General features: G+C 39.9%; 1 protein-coding gene across 6 annotated transcripts; it reads right to left on the bottom strand.

Annotated features, from left to right (window-relative positions):
* Positions 1–21719, bottom strand: TMPO (thymopoietin). Of its 6 annotated transcripts, none has more exons than XM_042026284.1 (9): positions 21313–21718; positions 13495–13621; positions 11707–11862; positions 10093–10193; positions 5340–5459; positions 5130–5225; positions 4478–4588; positions 3188–3279; positions 1–1880 (listed from the first exon to the last, which is right to left on the bottom strand). In XM_042026284.1, the coding sequence occupies exons 1-9, from the start codon at positions 21553–21555 to the stop codon at positions 1589–1591; spliced, it is 1338 nt and encodes a 445-aa protein (XP_041882218.1). In that variant the 5' UTR covers positions 21556–21718; the 3' UTR covers positions 1–1588. The 6 variants fall into 6 exon arrangements, with proteins under 6 accessions (XP_041882218.1, XP_041882234.1, XP_041882208.1 ...); XM_042026300.1 differs by having other exon boundaries at positions 21484–21718; XM_042026274.1 differs by having other exon boundaries at positions 5130–5459; positions 21313–21719.
* Positions 21720–24300: the final 2581 nt, after the last annotated feature.

The raw sequence follows: 24300 nt of genomic DNA, 5'->3' as shown, positions 1-24300 counted from the left end.
TTGTCTTGCTTTTGCTGCCTTTCAGCAACTCATTTATTTTGATAAGGAAAATCCACACACATTAAAATCATTTTTATTTTTCTCCATTTTTGACACCAAAAGTGAATGTCTTATGTTACAATTCTCTATAGGATGGACACAAGTTGAGCTATTTGGATTACTCAAAAAGCAGTTTAGAAGAAAAAAAAACATTAAACAGGAAAAAAACCCCAAAACTATTGCTTTGCTACAAATTACCATGTTTGTCCCAAAGTTCACAGAAAGTAAAGTTTCCCCATAGCTATAGTCTACACAATAATTGTACCTAGAGTAAAAAGATATTGACTATTAACTAATGTTCTCAGCTTTTTATAAGTAGCACTTAAAGAATAAGTAGTATGATTTATTGCAATTTTGTACCAAGCAATAAGACTGAACATCTGTATGCTGCAGATTTAAGCACACCAAAAATGTATACATTCACTTTAAAAAAATTGTTGCTTATCACTCTTCATTGGTAGTAGTGAAGTCAGCTGCCTGCTCAACCAAGTTACACAATAGAGAGTGTTTCAGCATGCTTCCACTGAGAAGAATAGTCAATGGCATGAAAGTAGTAAATCTCACCTTAAAAGATGAAACTGTAGCAGAATATGCAGCAATGCCCTCTTCATACAAGAATAAAACTTCATATGGAATTTTCACACTTTGAGAATACTTCTCTACATGACTATTTAATCACATAAAGCTGTGTTGGAAAGACCTCGCTTTTTTAGAAAAGAAAAAAGACCACTGCTAAGGTTGGAATTTAGACTGCTTCAGATAACAATCTTGACCCAAAAAAGTATTTTAGTAGCAAATTATTATGATGTAGTTTTTATTTCCCACACATATTACTAATAAATAAGTTCCTCTAAGACATCTCTTGCCAATTAGATTTGTATTCAGCTCCTACAACACTGTAAGCACTAAAATGAAGGGATACATTTAAATGAAGTTACATTTAAACAGTTACTAATATGATACTAAGACTTTTACAGAAATGCAAACAGGTTTACAGTTACATTTACTAAAAAGTTACAGTAATCTACAGAAAAGGTTGCTGTTGTACTCTATCTACATCCTAAGAGATCAAATTCAGTTATATCATTACCAAAAAAATGCATAGAGAAATGCATTTCCCTTTATCCCGTGTTAAAACCCTTCTCCACTATAATCTAGAGACAGAAGTACAACTTCTTTTCTGTACAAAGGAAAAGCTTTAAAAACACAGCTTCACATTTTACTACATTTTTGCCCTTCTCAGCTTCCAAGTTCTTGCAAAAACAAATATACATTTTCTCAAAAGTGAATTTAAAGGATGTCCACATTAAAAAAATAAAGCCTACAAAAAGTTCAAAGATTTAAAAAATGTTACTCCTATGGCAGTGATCTCCTACTAGTCCAAAGTCCAGAAAGTTACCGATGTCCATTTAATATTTCTTCATTTATCCAATTTATCAGGTTCCAATCACATTATTTGTAAGAAGTCCTTGAGCCGATGAGAGGGCAGAAGAGTTCTCTACAATTAAAAAACAGGAGATCAAATTGGGTGTGCCTTTCAGAAAGATATTCATTTGGCACCGCTCTGAGTGACAATATTCATGTATTTAGAGAAAGGATTTCCTTGATTAGTTTCCATTGACTGATAAACCAAAAACATGAAGACTGAAACAACAACAAAGAGAAGAACTTTTATCCACAGGGGAACGGAGCGGTCTTTTTTTATTAGTGGTTTCTCCGACTTGGTGTCAGCCGAAGTACCGTATTTTTGCGCATACTTAGAGTAACTTTCCTCCATTACGAAGTCACTGTGCTCTAGAGGCCGGCTTGCAGCTCCTTTGATTGGTCTACGGCAGCTAGCACTGTTAATTAAACAAAAGAAAATTGAAATACTGCATTATTTAAAAGAGCAATCTAAAGTACATAGGGAGGTTTTGCTATAATTAAAGAAGAATTTTTTCTGGTGAATACAATACCTGAAATACTATTTTATCATTATCTGTCAAGCGTCAAGACACATTAAAGTTAATAATTCAGTGTTCAAGCAAACAGTCCTTTAAAAAAAATCTCAAATGCTACTTCACCCTATCCACATAAAAAGGATCATAACTGGCAGTCAAATTGTAGAAAGCATCTCCCTCTATTTGCTTTTTTAATGATCACTTAAGCAGCCCCACTGGGATTTCTAAACATAAGATTATCTCTGGCCAATAAAATAGCTACTGATGGCCAAGGCAATACACAGACCCAGAAGACAAAGCAGTAAGGATTTAAAAATCCCCATGTACTCTGCCAAGTTCTTATATACAAGGAGTACACATATATGATTTTTATTTAAAAGAAAAAAAAAAAAAGTGGTATGGATTTAACTAGACCTCAAAACAAGAGAGCAAACTTGAGTGGTTAGCAGGTACACTACAGTAGTACTAACTGGTACTGGTATATTCACCTTACAATTAAGACTTTATGCAACTGCAGTTTAAATTGAAGCTATAATTAACATGTTGGAAACACAGGAGATGATTTCACATCTTAACATGGGGAAACTTTTTCTCAAATCCTCTAAACAGAGCAGTTTTTAAAATTGCCTAATTAACTAGAAGGTTGTTTCGATTTTTAAATATGAAGATGCAAAAAAAAGAAGAAACCAAAACCCAAACAAAAAAAACCCCAAACCCGCAAGTAATAGCCTTTCCTAGATGCCATCCTTATTCATGCTAAGAGTAATCAACATGACTGCCACTTAAATGAAGAAATAGGGTATGTGAAAGTTCCTTCTTTGCAAAAGAAAACTCAAATATATGCTGCAAGATCCTTCCTTAATTTAAAAGCAGGTCTAAGCAGGTGCATCTAGCCAAAAACTTAAATACTGCAAATTATTACTACAGAAAAGCCCTTTCCATTTAAATTCCACATCCAGAAATTCCAGTAATAATTCCTACTATAGTACTACCTTGTTCTCATTCCTCCAATTTAAATAAAGAGGGGGCTGTTTTGCTAACAAAACTACGTACATAGAATGGAAGAATTGGTGGCTGTCACAAATGTCATTGAGCCAGAGTGCAAAAACTGTTCCTCAGAAATCTATCAATATAATCAAAAAGTATTTCTCAGCTTAAGTTTACAAGAACTGAAGAAAAAAAAAAAAAACCATAAACCTTAGAAATACCTAATTCCTGTAGGTGTTGATACTTCATAAGGGAACATTTCTTTAAGAATATCCCTTTCTACTCTTCTTTCTTCTGTAGTTCTCTCCGGCACCTAGGAAACAAAAAACAGTTAGAGGCCAAACAGACAGCAAAACAAAAAGCTTCAGCATAGCTATCTCAAGAGACCACAACCATGTGCAATTTGTAAGAATGAATGAGTCACCCAGTGACATTCAAAAAGTCTACTTCTTGAGTTTTAGAAGTTTGTTTAACCTTAATTATTGGCATCCAGCCAGTCACTTTTAGTGTCTCAAAGCATCCAGCGATCTCCTCAGTTTCCTTTAAGATAAAGAATACATTGTATAAATCCTATACGCCTGCCAGCCGATGATGTAGATGATCAAAAAAACTTAACCATCACCTCTATCATGGCTGTGTTGAGCAGGTCACAGGACTGGTTGTGGCCAACATAATTTAAAAAGCAGTGATGTGGGCAATCTGTCTCTTCTTGCTGTAATAAACAATGCCACAGTACAGTAAAATACTGACTAAAAAAAACCATCAGCAGTTTGGAATAGATCATCAAGTTTACCCACAACCTTCTACTTGACAACTAAGTCTACATTGCAGTCATATTGTAAATGAAGTGTTAATAGCAGCTTTATCTACGGCTACATGAACAGACAAACGATATCTTGCAATGTAAAATTCCACAACATCACAGTATTACATTAATACAATTACATATACTTGCAGGTGCTTTAGACAGTTCTCCAAGAGACATAACTTTTGACAGCTTGAATAGGTTAACAGTAAAAGAATTATTTTCTTTCTTGATAACTGACAGGAATCTACAGATGCTTTTTTAATTCAGGCATTTGGTCTATAGTAATCCTACTACTTGATTTCCTAAATTAAAGCACATTACGTTTTTTCAGAATAGGCTGTTTTACAAGCTCAAAGGGAGACAACCCAAGTCTACCCTATTTTGAGCTATTCAAAGAATTTAAAAGAAAAAAATCTACACTCTGTTCAGAAAAATAGCAGCACAAGGAGAAATAACATATCAAAACATATTTGTCTTAGGAAAAAAGAAAAAAGCAGATTTTCACACACACACAAATCCGAAAGGGGAAGATAAAAATAAGTTTAAATTCTCTTATGTCACGTGACAACACTAGTTTATTTTGACTGGTGTCACCGGGGCAATGACATCCTCCACCCCCTCTGTACTAAGAAATAAGCACATGCACACGAGAATTTTGTTCACAGAGAGTAAGCAAGAGCAATCTAAGTTTTAATTTATTTACTTCAGCTGCCATCAGTGGTTTCTTTGGTGTTCTTCTGGGCATGTCTGAGAGTTCACTGACTGACAGTGTAGGAGCTGCATGCTTGAAATTTCCAGGCACCCTATTGCCAACCTGCCGAGATTCAAAATTGTTCAAACTCAGAAACAGCCAAAATACAAAATGAAAAGGGGCAAGGTGGCAGAACCAAACAACAAAACCTTTATGTGCATTGAATATATGCATGTTAGAAGTTAACTCAAGAAGGTTATGTGACACATACTCCAAGGTCAGCACAGGAAACACACTAGTTATCATTCCAAGTAGTTTCCTTTAAGCCATTTAGAAACAAAAGCTATTTAGTTCACTAGAAAAGCCAAACTTAAAAGCAAATATTCTGCATGTACTTAAGTTAAGAAAGTAACTAAGCTTTTAAAGTGATTCTTTTCAGCCCTCCCCCCCCCCCAAAAGACACCTAGGTGTCAACCTAGTCCCATCTCAAAGTGAACATTACATACTAAAACAGATACTGAGTATGTGGTTTCAAAGACTACTGAATAGTCTTGCTTTCTTTAAAACAGTCTTCTATTTGTCCAAAACAGAATGATTCTGTCAGTGAAGATATGTTACAGAAGAATACCACAATCGATTAAACATATTTACTAAGCATATTTACTAGGGTCTTGTTGCTTGCAGCCAATATAGTTTCATTTATGGAAGTATTTTCTGATATTACAGCATCATCTATAGGCAACTGTGCTGTAGCTTCCACCTGTTTGTTTAAAACAAACAAAAGACAACAATTGAATAGAAGAGCCACTGGGACCCCAAGAGTGAGAGAAAAAAAAAAAAAAAAAGCTTGTCTATTATAAAAGCCTCTCATCACCCTTTTTCTTGGTGTTCTTCTTGACACTCTTGTAGTCTCCCTAGAAAATGCCTGCAGAGGTCCACTTTTTGAAGATCCACTTGTCCAGACAGTCTCAGTAACTTCATCTTGAGAATAGGTCTATTCAAGCATCAAACACATGATCATATACATGAAAACCAGCTCCAAACATCAGATGCTCACAACCAAAGGCCAAAATAGCATGCATACTCCAAAAGCAACACGTCTACAATAAAAAAAATGTGGATCCTAATACATTCATTAATGAATAGCTAGCTAGATTAGTAGCTTTGACCATAATACTTACATTTGAGCACATTGTTGTTCAAATACACAACTGAATAGATAATGCCCAACAGTAAAAACTGCTAATTTGCTCACTGCCCTTGAATGAGCTAACACTAGGAGAAGTTACATCGAGTCATGGACAGCAGACATGAAGCTTTCAGGACCATTATATTTCCTGTCTACACACACGCACAAAAATCAATCTATGAGCATAAGCAGAAAGCATCACCTTCTCTACACAGGTGGGGTTCTATTCTCTCAAGCAGAGTTGGGAACTGTTTATGCACAGCCTACATTTCAACAGGAACTAATCTTCAGCCACAGGGTCAGGAGGAGACACTTCATGATCTTAAAAGGTTCCACATACAGGGATGAAATTAACAATTTTCATGTAACAGCAGGTTTAAGCAATCGAGCCTGACACAGATCTCTCACAATCTAACAGCATGAAGCACCAAACTTTTATAGGCATTAACAAATGCAGATCATTCCCTATGCTTTACTGCACATTTCACGCTCAAAGCAAATATCCCCCTCAAAACTAATTCCAGGATGGAAAGGGAGATGCGGATCTGCTCCTTCTAGATAACAACATTTTCTTTTTTATTAGGCTAAGTTTAAAAATAAATATTATTACTTTGTCAATACTTTTATCTTTGCACATTAACACCTCATACAGTGATGCATTACCAAGTTTTTGGAAGTTACACACATTGCTCGATAAAGTCATACACTGCGACTGTCAGTTACAGGTTCAATAGTGGAAATTACTTCACTAGAACAGTATTAGCCCCAAAACAATGTGTTAAGAGAAAAGGCTGAAATGTATTTATTAATTGAGAGGGTACAGTGGAACTAGAAGCTGAGCAGCTTTATGGTTCTATGATAAATTCTATATTACAGCTACTACATACCCAGCAGAGGGAGCACAAGTGCTTCACGTCATTCCAAAGTCACTGAAGTACTTTATAAAACAAATGCACAGACCTCAGGTCCACACAGATACAGATTTTTTTGTTCAGAATTGTAGATCTCAGCCTAATTCTCCAAAATTCTTTACAATTTAAACAGACTTTTGATGAAACATCTTCTAACCCCTCCCTAAATATTTACCAGACACTGCATTCTCTTTTCTTCCTGCAACCCCTACAATCACAGCTCCCCGCCTCAACCCCATATACTTTTTATTTGAGAGGTGTTCTTTAGAAGCTTAGAGGAAAAAATACTAATTTCAGAGTGTTTTCTACTCAAACACAGTCCACTCAGGAAAGCAGGAAGGCACTCATACTAGCAATGAAGAGCTCCCCATCCCAGACTATTTGACTAGGAATTACTTATCTTCTAATGAAAAGTTAGAAGTACTTCACTTACAACTGCCTCTCTTCTTCAGGCACTTCAATCATATGTTTTAAGTACCAAGTTTCAATTTTTTTCTTGCATGAAAAGTCTAAGAAAAATCAGAATCTACTGCATAAAACCCATCCAGACTTCAGTAGAACACAGTCAACGGACAAAACAAAAAAAATAAAAATTGTTGTCTATAGTTATAGTTATCCTCGCTGTCAACAGAGCAGGCCTCTAACCCTATCAAAACGTAACACTCGTGTTAGGTACACCAGCACCCTGTACCTAACCAGTGAAACAACACCACTGAGGTACACAAGCAGTTTTCTGCATGTGCTTTTAACTGTCAAATAACTCATGAGGATTGGAGCTATAGATTATGACTTTACCTCACCTATCACCTACCAAGTTACTATACAGGTAGTCAAAAAAGATACAGGGAGGAGTAGGGGAACACAGCATATGCAGAAGATCACTGTACAAAGTCTCAGGAGAGAGAGTAGTTCTACATTGCTCCTTAACATTTACATTGTTTAGCCTGCCTCTTTTTGTCCAGTGCCATTTACTATGAGGTATCAGGCTCAGTTTTGAACTCCAACTCTAGATTCACCTACTGGATTAGAAGGGGGTATTTAAATTAGGGTTTTCTGCCAACTTTTCACTATGAAGAGGTAATTAAACACAAACAGCTGAGCTCAAGTTCATCCAGCCCTCCACTGCTAACTCACTGGTAAGACCCATACACCTGCTCAACCTCCCCACCCAATTTCTTTTGCAGCAGTCTGCTTTAATAAATATCTATTTGCACTCTCAAGAGAACAGCTACATCCAGCCATGCCAAATGACAGACAATCTTGTCAGCTATGTATGTCTGGTCTAAAACAAGTGCTGCACAGGACCTAGAAGCAACTAGCAAGTCTGCTCATACCACACTGCCCATCAGCTCAGCCTCACCCATTCTTCATAATCCTTGAGCCAATGCCACACAGTACACAACAGTTGAAATAGTTCTGCAGAATAAGCATAGTTCCTTGACACATTAGCTGAAAACCTACAATCCGATTCCAAAGGAAGAAAGGGAGGAAAGAAAAAAAAAAAATCTTCTCTGCCTTCTGGTTTTCTTCTCAGCAAAATACATGACTACACGCTTTCTAGCCAAAAGCACTAAGTTGTTCTTGGCTTCAAGCAGCTGCAAAATTTTACTGGGGGGTGGGTGGGTGGGGCTGTTTGTTGCAGGTTTTTTAGATGGTTTTGTCTGTTTGCTGTATTAAAAAAAATAAAAAAACAACAAAACAAAAACCAAACAGAAGTCCAAAGGTTAAAGGTTTAACAAACTAAGGGGAATTTCTGAAGAATTTGGCAATTTTGAAATTAGGTAATTCTTTTGATATTCCTTTGATTAACTCCTGGTAATTAAAATATGCAAGTTGCAAAATATTGCATCTATACTGCACATGCAAGATTGCAAGATAAAACAGTAATGACCTGATACTAATATAGCAAAACGGGATGACAAAAATATTGAGTAAACAAACATCACTTAAAATGCCACAAAAATACCTCACTAAATCTCTTCTTTTATTCTGTAAGTGGGCTCCTGAAGACTATAAATGATGTTTGCTGACAGCAGAATGAAATATCTCTATTGCACTGAAGCTGTCAGGGATTTCTGGCAGAGTAACAATCTTGAAAAAAGTAATTCTTAAAATACAAGAACATAAAAGAGTCAGATGCTCATTATAAAGACCATCACAAGCAGAAGCTGCCTGAACAAATTAAAGAATATTTGGTGTGTTGAACTGTGTGCGTGCGTTTCAATTTTCTGAAGTAAAATCTGTTCAGCTCATACCCTAAAACTCCAACTTAAAATATGCAGAATTAGTTATGGATCTTCCTAACTGTGTTGTATTACTTCAGGTCATATAGCAGCAATTTACCTGCTTTAATTGACATCCATAGCTAAAGCATGTTTATACATTAACACACTCACTAAATAGCAGCATCAGGCATTTAACAAAGTGTTGAGAAAAGTCACTGCCATCTGCTAAAATACACCAAGCAATTAACAAGTCAGATTCTGAGTCAATGAATGCTCCTATACAAGTCCTTTACTGTAGCATAACTCCACTTCTTACTGGTCAGATGAACACTGTAGACTCTAAGTGTCCTAAGCTGGAGAACAGACTAGTTAGTGACACTCTCACATCACAAGGACAGATCAGCCATCAACTACCAAACCCTGTATTCAGCAGTTTGAAAATCAGAGGTGCTTCTGTAAAATCCCTCCTGCATCAAGACAGCAGAGCTAGTATTTTTAAGTAAAGGACAGGTAGTACATACAGGGAGATCTAAATTTGTTATTTATTCTTTTTCTTCATAGGAGAAGCTTTTCAACTCTAGTAGTGCTGCTACAAACATAGCTGAAGAAAAAATATTATATAAAAAGATATTACATATATTATATAAAAAATATTATATATATATTATACATGTGTACACACATACGCACACCTATATATAGGCATATACCCAAAAATATTACTGCACATATTTCATGAAAATGAGTCATTAAACAGACATATTTAAAATGCAGATAGAATATAGATATAGATAGAATATAGAAGCATACCTGTATCTATATATACCAAACCTGATATATATATGTATTTAAAAACACTTCTTAAAAAAACCCAAAAAAACTCACACACCCCTTTTTCCAGTTTTTTTTTTTTTTAAGAAGCCACTACTTTTATTAAATCAAGTTAATTACAAACATCCAACAGAAAGCCATCAGCCCATGTGACTTAAAAATCTGTCAGGTTTCCTAAACGAAACATGTTAAGATTGCCTACTATTCTTCTCTAGGAGGTGCTACAGCAGCTGGCAAGTCAGACAAACAGATTTTAGCAGACCATAACTTTGAAAATTATCAGACAGGCTAAAAACAGCCACTATAGTTAATTCACAAGATCTTCATGCTGTAATAGACCAGGCTTTCTAAAAACTTTTAAAAAACGGCATAGCTCACTTAGTCAAATGTGATGTTAAAAGCAGTGAGGTGTTTAGTGAGCACATCACCTGCAGTTAGTAGCTGTTCCACATGCCGCTAAAATAAACATACCTGGTTGTGTTCAACGACTCTTTTTTGTTTGAGTGCTACTGGTGTCTTCGTCCTGGCTTTCAGAGGTTCTCTCTTCTCAAGCCTCAGCTCAGTCTTCGGATCTGCAACCAGTTTTAATATAACTAGTTTCTATAATACTACTGGTTGTTGTACCAATTGAAACCAAATGTATTTTAATAAAAATTCATTTTAAGAGGCAACAAAACTCATAAGAGTTACCATTTCCTTAAAAAGCTGTGAAACAGTTATTTCTCTATTGAATGTACAAGAACAAAGACTTTTGAAGAATAACCTTAAAATTATTTTAGAACACTGACCCATGTATTTTGTGCTAAAAATCCTACATTTCAGATAAGCCTTGACCAATTCAGCAGTTCCATTTAGAAACTGGTATCAAATTGCAATTCCTTTAACTGAAGTACTATTCTACTATTGATTGTAGTAAAGGTATTGAAGCTTGTCAATGTTGTTTGAAGTTGTTAGCTTAGTTTCCTTTAAAATATGTCCTTTTACATAAAACCCCATTTTTGATGCAGTAGAAAGGAAAGCGGTTAGCAGTCATCTCATCAATAAGAGGATGTATTATTTCCACTGCTTTTCTAAAACTCTAATAGCATTACACCAACATATTTAGGATTTATTTATAAAAAATATTTTTTGGCAGGGGAGAAGGGAAATTTCGGGTTTGAGTTTTTTCCCCAGTGCGTGAACAGTTCAGTAATTATATGAAGCATATGTAATTTTAAGAAGTTAGCTGTCAGTTGTGACTGGGCTCTTGGCTGTCCCAAAACCTAATAAATCAATCTCTAACATCCTTTCCCTCTCAAAAGTGCAAGAGATAAAAACTGAAAAACAAGCCCAAATATGCAAGGGACATCAACTACTAGTTGTATTTCAACCCTGTCTGCCCTATGCCCATGGAAATTCATGTAAAAACAACAACAACAAAAAAACCACTACCAAAACAAACCACACTAAATAAGCATCTTCTAACATTCCATTCAAGTAATTCTTTAAAACCTGTGCTGTTTTTATTTTTTGTAAACTGGGTGTGTTTTAGATTCCGCTTCCCCCACCACTACACTTCCTTGATACACACCTGGTATTAAAACCACAAAAAACACACCCAGGACCAACCAATCAAGCCACCCCCAACTAAGTCCATAAGGAACACAGCATAAAAAGGGTTGAATCATAAGTCCTAGACATTAAACAAAAAAGTACAAAAGTTTAATAAGCAAACATTCATTCACTATCCAATAGTAAATAACTACTGTGAGCACCATAAGACAAATTGGACTGGTACTTAAGTATGAAGTGAGAAGAACATTGAAACACCCAATATGCAGTTCTCCTGTCTATTGGATTTACAGGCTCCTGTCTAGGGAGAATGGATGAAAGGGACCAGTTCAGCAGCAAAAGGTTTCCTTTCCCAGAACAGGCACCTGGATCACTGTGCTAGTATGCATGATCAAGTACATGACTCACAGGGCCCCACAGCAGTATCTTACAGCCTCACCCAACAGCAAGACCACACTCTCTTTAGGTTTTAACTGCAAGTAATATTGATGTATAATTTGAATGGTTCCCACGCAAGTTCCACTCAAGTCTTACCTTCTTCATTATCACTGTATTGGTCGGAATCATTGTTCCCATTCTGTCTGGTGTTCTCAGTAGTTGAAATCGCTGGGAGAGGCACAGGTGCCTTCAGCTCAGGACCTTGTTCCATCAGTTTCAAAAGCTTTTTCTCATAAAGTTTCCTAGTAGTAGCTATAACAAGGAAGGACACATGCTAAAGATACAGTTTCAATCTTTCCTGACTTGACTGATAGAACTTGGCTGTTCCATATTCTCTGGGAATTTCTGAACATAATGTTTTATTTTTAATCAGTTTGTATGGCCCACAGTGTCTATATATATATATACACACACACCCCCTCTAGGTACACAACCCTGCCTCTAAGGCTTCTAACCTTTCAGTTCAAGAGAACTCTTAGATAAATTTAGACCTCTTCCTAGGCTGAAAGTTACAAAAAGGAAATCTAGCAAAAGGGAATTTACCTGCTTCTTAGATGTTTTGTTTCATATGTTGCAATATACAAGTTGTTATGCCCTCACAAAAAAATTAGTGAGTTTGATATTGCAATAGTTTCCGTGCAGATTGCACTATTATTCTAATTCCCCTACACTGGAATTAATGCCCCTGCCTTTGCCTTGTTGGCAAATTCAGTCCAATGAGCATCAGAGGTGGTGCAAGCAAGCAGCAATAACAGAACTTTCTGCTTGCTGCCATCTAGCCATGGGGTTGGCTTGCTTGATCCAAGAGGACAGTTGTTTAAAAGGTATCAAGTCTAGCACATACTTCCATATCTGGACTTTGCTGGCAAAAAATTCTGTAGAGGTGGCTAGTGCCTGACCTGTTAGCTGCAGAAAGAAAATTCTAACCTTTGAAGTTTTCTGATAAGAGGAAACCACCATTAAAAAGAAATGGCAGCTTCTCAAGAAACAGTGCATACCCTTTAAGAATTAATGGCTTTAAATTAGACCAAATCTGAATGTCTTTCCAGTGGACTACATAGGTTCTTGAGTTTTTCATATTTGAGTACTATCCAAAAGGTACAGGAGGAATAGCAAGGCATGCAGAATCAGCTAACTGAAAATATTACAAATAAGACTTTGAATATACACAGGACTGCAGGCTCAGTCCCTGACATTTCCATCCACCTAGAATTTCAAGAACATTCCACAGAAGGCTCTGCATAATACAGTCAACATCTTTTTCTGAAGAGTTGTGAAATCAAATTCCCTTGCCATTAGGCTACTGCACAATCTGAAAGGAGAGGCACTTTGATCCCACATCACAGATGAGTGCCCAAGGCAGGAGATTAGGCTGGGGTCAGGACTACTCCTGCCATAGGCCAGCATACAGGACAGAATGCTAGGCTAGAAAAAAAACATTAGCAAAGGAAAACATTACTGCACAATGCAGTGCGTAGGAAATGCTCTAGGGAGAGGGAAGTTCCCTGTTCTCATTCTGCTCTCAATACTATTAGGTTATTATGTAAGATGTATTTCCTATTTAAGTGGGCCCAGGTCTAAGCCTCTGTATCAGAAGACCTAATTATCCCAGCACCGAACTTTAACTAATAGTTACACAGCTCAGAACAGAAGTTGGAACATCTCCAGCTGGCCTAGAACACGAGAAGCAAGCTGCAGACTTGCCCACCTGCAATGCTTCAAGTCTTCGCAATGTAAACATTTCAGTGAAAATATCCTATGTGGGAAGTAGGATTGCAACAGTACTGGTATTAAAAAGTACCTGTATCAGGGGAACTTAGAGAACTCACAAGCGAGGTTTAGTGAGGAAAAACAGATTAATATCTGCTAGTTCAGTTGACCTACCTACAATTGGGCCAGGATTTACTCCATACTTCATAAGTTGCTCTTGAAGGTCTTCATTACTCATCTCTGTTATATCTAGGTCATCCTTCTCCTCTGGTCTGGGTTTGTCAGTTTTCTTTGTAGCTTTCTGAGAGTAGGAGGGAGAAATGAGAGACAGGGTGTTTCCAGTTAATACTGAACACATCTTTTTCTTCTAAGGGAATAGGAAGACATAAGAGTACTAAACATAAAAACCCAGAAAAAATTAATTCTATTCTCCCCCATGATCACTACTAAAGCTTACGTGAAACAGTACAGACATTTACACCTGCTAAGCAAATACACACAGGTTTTCTACTTAGGAAGGAAATACCCATTACAAGCCTCCTCCAGAGTTAAATAAAAAAATCACTCATTATTCTGGTCTTGTGTTTTAATTTGAAATTCAAGTATACAGTGGGAAGGGATTGCTTTCCTGGGACTGGAGAAGTAAGCTTCTAGCTGTTTCACCATCACTACACAAAGCTACAAATATTTATGTTACATTGGCATTTCTTTGCATTATTTTTTCTACCTGGTAGGTCAACATTTCTTCCTCTAATGATAAGGAAGAAGCTCTTTAGTATCTACATACTTTCAACCAAGTTTGCAAAATCCCTATTCCTACTTGTCCTGGCATTCTCTGGCATGAGATTACATGATGTTACAAAGTGAGTGCAAGAAAGGCAAAAATCAGAAAACTCTCAAATTTTCAAAATCCTGCTTGTTTGCTTAGGCCTCTGCTACTTGTAGCTCTAATAAATTCTAAACCCAACTCTGGCAACACTACTTGAACAGTTTGCAGTGTATCATCACCACATACAGATGGCTATCAAAATAATCTGCTGAGATGCTACTCCTAAATTAGCAGTTTCTGCTTGATCCAAACAGAGTGATCATAACATTCCTCCAACTTGGGAAGCCTCTGTTACTGTAATAGGCATTGTGAAAGGGAAGAGGTAAAACAGAAAAAAGCATGCTTAGGATTTGCACGCTCTTTACTAAGAAAGACCTTGATACTGCTTTGAAATAAGTCATATTTGTATCTCAAAGTTGTATGATACAAGCAGAAACTATTTCTACACTTATCATTTTTCTCAACTCAGTTGTCCAGAGGGCCTACCTGGTTTGTTTGGTACTAACAAAAGACTAAAATTCCAAATACAAATATGCTATAAACACTCAGTAATAATTAACAGGTCTTTTTCCTTGTTGCATTTTATAAGATAGCAACAAAACACTTTAAGATGATTGACATGAGTCAACAGTATCTATCTAGCTATTAATGCCAGTTCAATATTTGTTTGCATGCAAGCTTGGTCTTGCCTCAAATATCTTGGTATTTTAAAGGTAAGCAGGGACTGTATGAGGATTTCTCAAATATATCTGACTCCAGATTTTCCTCTCTCTTCTGGATTGCAAATATTTTCCAGCATAATGAACTTAAAATCAGCAGCTGAAAAGAAACAATCTCCAAGAGATCATGGTATTTCTTTATTCTAAGAAATAGACTCCAAATAATCTGAAGAAAGTATAGGGTCATTAAAGTGGCAGATTTGACCAAAGACAGATTTACCACTCACTTTATCAGTCATTCAATTCCTAATTAGTTTTTGAAGCAATTGAGCCTCCTTACATAGTACACAAGAAATAATCAACCTGCAGATGCACAAGACTTTTATCCACTTTTGAACACGTTGGTCATAACATATGTCAAGGTAAATATCACATTAACTTCAATTTCATGTTAAACGCATTTTTTCTGGACTACTGAACTGTCCAAACAGAAAAAATGCTGGGTTTTCTTGTTGAGATCTGTTTAGACTAATAACAGCTTTGGTGCTCGCTCACATCACCAAGCAGATTAACTGAGATGGTATTCTATATTTCAGAAGAAAACGACCATGGTGCAGGAAGTTGACATTCCAATGACACTTCAGAGAAACTGGAAACCTAATTTAATGTACCTCTACCTTTGTTCACTTAGAGACTACAGAAGATACTATAACAATATACACCAGAAGAACTACTCAGCATTCTACAGGATGCTTTACAGAAATCTTACCTATCAGAAATCTAATTGCAACTAATGAGTACTAGGGTACTTTAACACAAACTCACATATCTCATGGTTTCTTTGTAGTTTTTTTCCTTCAAAATACCATTTCACTTTCCCCTGCACTACTGTAACAAACAGAGAGCATCAGAATAGTCAGTTTCAGCAAAAAAAAAGGGTACGGAGGCAATGAAAAAAGTTGTAAGTAATCTGTGTTCTTCAATAATTGGGTCAGAGTTGATTTTGTGTTCTGCAAGGTCACAATTTTTACTTTTGAACACCTATTCTCCTTAGAGCAGGAGCAAATTACTTCCCTTGTACAAGTAGAAAGCTGCCATTTAACCATTCACTGGACCACAAGATGAGTCCCTAGAAGCAAAAGGCAGGATAGAAGAATTTCTCATACCTTGGCTGTGGTATGACAGCATTAACTTCAGCAACAGCACTAGCTTTAATCACCACTACTATTATAGTATAATGCACCACTACACTTCCTGTGCATCATGACAACTTATCCACTGGAGTACACCATGAGACAGATCAAAAAACTAGCTTAAAAGTTTATCACTGTGAATTAAAAACAAACACAAAAAACCACACCCACATTTTCCTGGTCTGTGACCACTAGCAAAATTTGTCTTACTGTGGTGCAGAGATGAAATGCCTAAAATGAAATTGTGGAAATATCCAGGATTTACCAAAGTAAGGTGGTACAGCTGACCACTTTGCCCATAATGTAAATATTTTGCAATAATACACCCAAATCTATGTAAATATTTTTGCATATATACCCAAACCAATAAATCCTTATCTGAAGATCTTCTAATCCCATCCAGAGCTAGCATCATAAAAAAAAATATTTCTAGTCATTTCTATTTTCTAGAAAACAAAAGATGGAAGAGTATCTGCACACTTCACTTGAGAGAGATTTGTTCACATCAGAGACAGCAATTTGGTAGTGGTATCTGTCAGTCTCAGTTTCCTATTACCCAGGAACTAACTCTTCAAACAACTACTGTGAATTATAAGCATGAGGCTGCCACACAGCATTCTCAGCGCTAGGGCCACATAAAAACAAGAGCATAAGAGAAGCTCATCTCCTCCAAGTATCATCTCTTGACTGCACAAAGCTTTCACATTCTTTTGCTAGCAAGAAGAGCAGAAAATGCAAGCAACCAGGATTCAAACTTGGAAGATACCTATCCCTTACCTCACCTTTGGCATTCCTGCTGAATAGAAATGAACAGCCAGAGATCAGCTTGATCAGGCAAACTTCATGAGCACCTGTACTAGTCCTAGCACTGTTCCAAAGATGAGCATAAGAGACATGTTAAGAGCCATTAAATAATAAAAACAACTATGAGACATCAGCAGAAAACTATTTTCAAATCCCAAATTAAATAGCATCTAGATCAAGATACACAATGATTTTAATCCCCAACAGGGATTAAACTAGAAGTAGCGAGGGTAGGGGCTCATTTATGATTTCTCTGACTGAGGTTAAGATAGGCTAAAGAAAGCCCAAATCATACCAATAGAATGCTGTTTAATCCTCCAGTTTGCAGAGCTCCCTCTAGTAAAAAATAACTATTTCTCTTAGGAGAGATGAAGATAAGGAACTGGATATAGAAAGTGTTAATAATAGATAGGTCTTTATTCCACTTGTACTTTTTATTCTACCATACACAAACATTTCCTGCAGTAGAACTTCCTTTTTTAAAAATCAAGTCCTACTGAACTTTTTAACCTCAAAAGCCTGGAAACAATATTTACCAAAAGCTACAGGACAGACAAAATAAACAATGGAAAGGAAATTATGCAGCAGCAACTCAAAGATACTGATACACACAACTTAAAGAATTCACTACCTTCTAACCATAGTTAGTAAGTGCCAGGCTTAGAATTTCCAAGCCTATGTACAGTAACAGTCATAAATTATACTACTATGGACTATTCAACCCTTCCACCCCCTTCTCCTCCCAGACACTAATTTCCATGTTACTTGGTAAAGGAAATGTACCCACTCAAAGTCTGAAGGTGCAGAACAGCACGGCAGGACTTCTCACTGTAGTGGGAACTAGCTTGGTCAACTCATCCCTACTGCCCACAGCTTTCTTTCAGCCAGCAGATGAGCACCTTTTAGAAGGCCACTGAGGTTTTGAACTGTGTTCTGGGTCACATTTGCGCAGCACATCATAATTAAGACATACAGCCACATAGGAAACACCAAATAGAGTCTCTTCCTTCACTGGGCACAGTGCTTTACAGTGTCTCACCTTTCCAAGCATGCAGTTCCACTTTCCACACACTTAATCTTCATAAACTACCAGTTTTACTATTACCTTCTCTTTTCCAATAGGGAAGGGGTTGAAGCTGTTGCTACCTCAGCTACAGATATCACAACCACATCATTCTGACCATGAAGAGCTGAAGCTGGCTCTTTATTTACTTGACTACAACAAAAAAACCCCAACAAACCCAACAAACACCCCCCCCCCCCCCAATCAAACCAAACATCTTTACCTGATAGGTCTTTTCTATGACCTTTCAAACAGGCCCTTCAGGTCCAGATGTTCTCATCATACCTTCATTAACAGGAGACATTTGACTGATCTTTTTAAAATTGTCACTTTAAAGGTGAAAAATATCACTCAATATATATTTTAGAAGTGATCCTTCCAGGACATGTAATACACCAATAAGCTCAGTCATAGTAATCTACACATTCTAAGTTCTGAACAGTTCCCATTTGACAACAGCATCAAGACAATATTTTCGGTAAGTGCTTTAAATAATGGTCCTAAAGAGGCAAAAGTGTCATTTCAAAGTTACTTTTCCTGTGAGCCCTCTGTCCTGATATTCAGTCCATAACTAACCAGGACGAGGGGCATTCAGATGCAGATGGCTCCCCCTGCAGCAAAACGGTGTCTTGCATACCCAGTCACAGTCCTCTCATACCACTATGCTAAACAGGCTTAGGGGGGAAAAAAAAGTTGCTCAAAAACATTAGTAGAGCTGGAGAAGCTGGCTCCTCCAGACAATATTATCAGACTGAGGCACAAGCAGGCATGATTTTAAAGGCTTTTCCTCTCCCGATAGGAATATATAGCCAAAGTCAGCTGTATACTCTTGGGCTGGATAGAGCTAAACCAGAAGAGTGATGGATTCCAAACACATCATTTGCAACAGAATTCAAACTATGGGACTTTGTCTCCGCACAGCTTTTATCAATATTAACTTCTAAGTGCATTATCAAATGCCCAGAACTTAGAAAAAAGAACACTTAAATGACAGTGTAGACAGTTCAAATTACTAATGACTGCAGCCATGCCAAAACACTAACGCCAGTATTAAGAGACCTGGTTTAGCTTTCAGTGACTGCAGCACGGCTATTCAGATCACTCCTCTGCACTTGTTGCTCACAGCCGTTCTAAGACACGCGATGGCCGCCGCCCTTCAGGGCCCATAAGCCAGCCAGCGAGCCCGCAGGTGCCGCCGCTCGGACCGCCGCCGCCGCCCCGCGGCGGTGCCCAGGGCCCCGGCGCGCCCCCTGGCGCCCGGCCCCGCCCGCCAGCCCTGCCCGCACCGCCGCACGGGCCGCGCCCTCGCCCGCGCTGCTCCGCCCTCGGACTCCTCTACACACACGAGGGCTGCAACCCAGCCTGGCGGCAGGCTCAGAGAGGCTTATAACTATTTGCTCTTAACAAACGGAAGGGTGAGCGGGCCCAGAGAGGGACGGGGGGAGGCCCGTTCCTTTATTTTATTCCTCCTTTCCATAAAGCCTGGCAGTTCCAGCTTCCCCCCTTGGCCCCTTATTCCTAATTTCTTTCAGACATTTGAGTGCTTTCCCTCCTGTTCTTTCTTAATGTTATCAAAATGTTTTGCTTTGTTTTTTCACCAGAATCCCAGTCCTCTGGGATGTCAGACTTTCCTCACTCTTCGTCTTCCTGCTAACTGTTCTTGGGGCAAATCACTCTGAGACACGTGTGCTATGCTTTATGAAGGAGAGCCGATCAGAGAAACACCCTTATGCCAAAAGACATTAACAGGGATAACAGTTACTCAAGCTACAAGCAGTTTCCGTACTCAAGTGGCACAAAGGAGGAACAAGCACACATCATCAAAGTTTGTTTTGCTTGGCAGGTATTGTTTGTGATTTTTCTGAGTGTTTTGGGTTGGATTGGTTGTTTGAGGGGGGAAGATGACACAACACAGGGCACAACAGACCCACATCTGGGCAACTCTCACTAGAATATTTGCTGAAGTTCTGATGATACAGTGCTCTGATACTGACATACAAGATAAGCATAAATAGCACAGAGCCTTCCAGACATTATTAATGAAAGTGTAGGAGTACCACCCATTCTGTAAACATCAAAAAAGTCACCCATAATTGTTTAAGCTTAAGCACTGTGGAAAGGAAAAATCAGATCTGGGATAGGAACTAGCACTTCTGAGACGCTTCTCCTCGGACAAGCATGAAACAAGTCAGATTAAAGCTCATCCTGTTTTACGCAAAAGCACTTTATGAATGCTATCAGCAGACCACTCTAAGTCAGAGAAACGTCTGTTTCACTGTAAGGTTACTTCAGTAAATGCCAGTTAAGCGTCTGAAATAGACAGATGTCAAAAAGAGGTAAATAACTTGGTTTTAGAGATCTCTTCCTCTTGAAGTTAGTTTTTAATTTCTTAATTCAAGAAGTGTTCTTTTGGGCTTTTGAAGGTTAAACGGTGAAAGGCCTTCAAAGGACTCCGTTCCATGGCACCCTTTTAACTAATGACCTTTGAAACATAGTATCTAAGATACAATTAAATAGTTGTACTACCACACACTTTACAACTCCGGAAGCTGACAACCATAATCCAAGTCTTTTCTTGAGACCAGACATCTTAGAATTATCAATTACAAGATTACTTTCTCAATATATGCAAATATATGGTCCATTTATGAAAAATTAAGAAGGAAATCACATATTCCCAAAGAGAAGAATTCCAAATGGCATCAGCTCCCCCTCTTTCCTTATGTGTGATAAAGTCTAAGAAAACAAGCACAGTGGACTAACTCAACAGGCACCAGAGGCACTTTGCTATACAACACATCTTAGATACCTACATTACGCAGACCCTCTTTACACTAAACAACACACTTCATTAAGCGAAACAAACTAGCTGTTCCCTTCACAGCTTCATCCTCTCATCTAGAGGTATTTACACCGAGACAGCAGACGGGAGTCCTTTCCTGAGCAAGCTGCAACCTCGGGCAGTTCTCTTGTTTCGCTCCTCCAACACCCAAACAGTCTACTTAGGAGACCCCCCGCCAAGACACTATAAAGGTTTCCCAATTTACAGTCGGGGGCCGTCGCACTCTCCACGCGCGGTCGCGCTGCCCCTGCCCACCCGAGCCAGCCCCTCCAGGAGGCGCACAAGGCGGGACACATCCTAGAGGCGCAGCCGGCGGCCCCTGGGCACCGACCCGCTGTCCCAGCTCGTGCCCCGGCGCGGGGCGGCCGCCCGGCAGCGCCGCTGCCCCTCTGCCCGAGGCGGTGGCACCGTCCTGCCCGGGCGCGGTGCCGCCCTCAGCCGAGCCGGAGACTCTCCCGACCCCGCGCGAGGGCCCCGGCGCGGCGTGCCGCTCCCCGAGCCGCGGCCGGCGGGCGGACGCGGCCAGCCCCGTTCGGGCGGGAAAGCGGGCCCGAGGCTGCCGGGAAGCCGAGGCGGCGCGGGCGGGAGGCAGCGGTACTCACCCGCCCGGCGGCGGCAGCGCCGCGGCTCCGGGCGCCGAGAGGTGTGGGCTCCCGCTCCTCGTCGCTGGAAAAGTCGGGCTGCGCAAGGGCGGGCGGGTTGCGGGCGGTGAGGTGCTGCAGGTAGAGCTGCACGTACACGTCCTTGCGCTGCTCGCCGCCCGGGAGGCTTACATTGTTAGCGATCAGCTCGCTCTTCAGCTTCTCCTTGGTCAGCACCGACGGATCCGCCAGGAACTCAGGCATCGCCGCCGGCCGCAGCCGCCGCCGCTCTCCCGGGAGAGGCACCAACAAAGCGCGGGGAGAAGGGGCGGGGGAGCGGCAGGAGGTGGAGGACTCGCCTGCTCCGCGCCAGGGACCAGCTCCACAGCGGGCGGGCGCGCGCACCGAGCGCTTCTTCCCAGCCGGCAATAAACCGCGCCCTGATTGGCGGGAAGGGCAACGAAGCGGCCTCGCTATTGGCTGTCGGGCGGAAAAGGGGCGGGGCGCGCGGGCGCAGCGGCGTTGGTGCTTTGCGCGAGGGACAGTAACGCAGTTTAAATTCGGCTCGGGCGGGAGAGGCGCGCGGGGCGGTGCTCGCGCGCGCAGGCAAGGGCGGGGGGCTGTCCGCGCCCCGCGGGTCCCGGGGCCTTCTCGGGCCGCAGGTGTGCCCCCGCCGCCGCGACCGCCCCTCCCTGCCGCCAGCGCCGGGGAGGCGGTTCATGAGATCCCGCTTACCTGCTGTGATCCCGCTGTCCTGCCGCGACACCTGCCGCCGCCTCTGCCCGCGCCCGCGGCCCCGCAGGCACCTGCGGCCCTGGCGGAGCGCGCCGCGGGCGTCCCTCCTTCCCTCCCGCGCTCAGCACCGCGGGCCGGGCGGGCACGGGAGTTCTCTCTGCCCCAGGATAAGCGCCTTCGCCCAACCCGTTAGCTGTCGGGCTCCAGAAGAAATCCAGCCGGGAAATCGGTAGCTAACCTGTTAGTGTGACTACCGCCGGTGTACTGACTTAAGCGTAAAAAACCCCCAAACTCGCATCTATAGTTCTGCGGAGGTTGAAAGGCGTATAGTTGTTTTATTTATTTATTTGTAAAGCCGACTTCCAAAATGTCACACGCGTGTCCCTGCTGGGAAAGTTCGGCTGAGTTCAAGACTGCAGTCCTACAGTCTTTAAACAAGCGGGTTAAATCCTTCTGTGTTTACAAGCTGCTTTCTGGAACACGCACTGCTTCTATTTTATGATGGGAAGGGTTTCGTGTTTAGATTTGACTCTATAGCCTATGCTTTTGCGAACTGCTTTGCAGTACCAGAGATAAGACTTTAAATGTGGATATTTTAATTTTCCCGTCAGTCATGGATCTGAATCAGGATTATTAGTGTTTGCACCTAGTACTCTTTGTGTTCCAGAAAGAGTTCTAAATTGCTGTTGGGGAAAGGGATTTCCACTACTGTGTGTGCTCCATCATGGAGCTGTCCTGGTGGCTGTTGTTCCTGTTTATCTTGCTATAGCCTGAGTATCAGCTAGATGAAGGTTATTTTTTGTGGAAGGTAATTTTGAGGCGGATCAAGGACCCACCCACAGGAAGCCTGATGCTTCCCACTGAAGAATTGATGTGGTGCAACAAAGAAGAATTGGTGTGGTGAAACAAAGTAATTAAGACGAGGGAGAAGCTTAGCTTAGGGCATTTACCTTGTTGTGCAAGTAGCTCTAGGAGGTGGCAGTCATCTGAAGTTCATTATAATTTATATCTGAAAGTGCTTGGTTCTTGGTGTACATACTTTACCTGTTCAGTTTGTTTGACAACGAGGCTGAACAGTGGGTAGAAACATCTTCCTCCATTAATACTACATACGTACACTGTAAAGAGTAATGTATCAATGTGGATTGACTACTATCACTTTTAAGATTGAATAGAACAAATTAGATGGTTCTATCTATTTTTTCAGCATATTTTACCCAAAATTGTACATGGGTATTATATGACAGGTGTTTTGGAAATGCTTAAAGGAAATTTAATTCCTCTGCAAATTTGATAGTACTGATTTAAAGCATAGATAGTGTTTTTTCACCTTGAAAAGCTTTTAAGTGGCTTGGAAAATAGTCTTTCCCCTACCTTTAGGAATTCGCTTCTTATTCAGATACAGAACCAGTTGCACAGCATCCTTTAGAGAAATTCTTCAGGTATCATACTAATGTAAAAAATAACAACTTCAACTCGTATAAAGTCTAAAATGTTTTAAAGCAGCATAAGGGGGAACTGGGTCTGGGAAATTTTAGCCAAAGTTAACAGTGAAAATGCAATCTAAAAAGTTAGTGCAGTCACCATCTAACATCCCCATGGACAATAATGGTACGATAGGCCTGATGCTTGTTACCTGACAGTGCTTCTTGGAAGAGTGCAGGTTCAGATTCTGCAATACAGTTGGTGCTGGCTTTTCTTGTGAGTGACAATTTAGGAGTGGAAGGAAATACAACTGCTCAGCTTGAAGTCTAAGTACACTGATGGTAGGTCTGGTTTTAATGCATTAAGTGTAGCATAAAAAAACCCTACAGGAATATGGTATGAAGTAGTAAATCCCTACAGTTGCACACACAGTTCAGCTTTGGTCATAGCAAATGGATGGTTGACTGGCCTTATCTTGGATCTGTGGGGGTATTTTTATTTTTGCTGTCAGACGAAACTGGCGTAGAAGCATAAAGATAGCAGAAACATATCATATGTTTTGGCTATTTGTTCAAGCTCCAGTACAGTTGTTGTGGAGCCACTGAGGTTGTGGCTCTGATTAACATTGTTTAAAGTTCATATTTAAAGTACATTTAAGTTTTGAAAGTTATTTCCCCAACTATAAAAAAAAAATATTTATTGTGAATTACTTTTTCTGTTACCATGTTACCCTGATGTAACTCCCTTGCACTGACACAGAATGCTTTTATTGGCTGCCTTTAGTTGCTTCCAAAGCAGCCAAAGCTAGAGAGGCACAATATAATACTTCAATGTCGCTCTTCTTCCAAG

Source organism: Corvus kubaryi, unplaced genomic scaffold (assembly GCF_017639235.1).
Source record: "Corvus kubaryi isolate FWS band 111438036 unplaced genomic scaffold, C.kubaryi_AGA036_p1.0 129, whole genome shotgun sequence".
In the NCBI taxonomy this organism is placed as follows: domain Eukaryota; kingdom Metazoa; phylum Chordata; class Aves; order Passeriformes; family Corvidae; genus Corvus; species Corvus kubaryi.
This window is presented reverse-complemented; position numbering and strand designations above follow the sequence as displayed.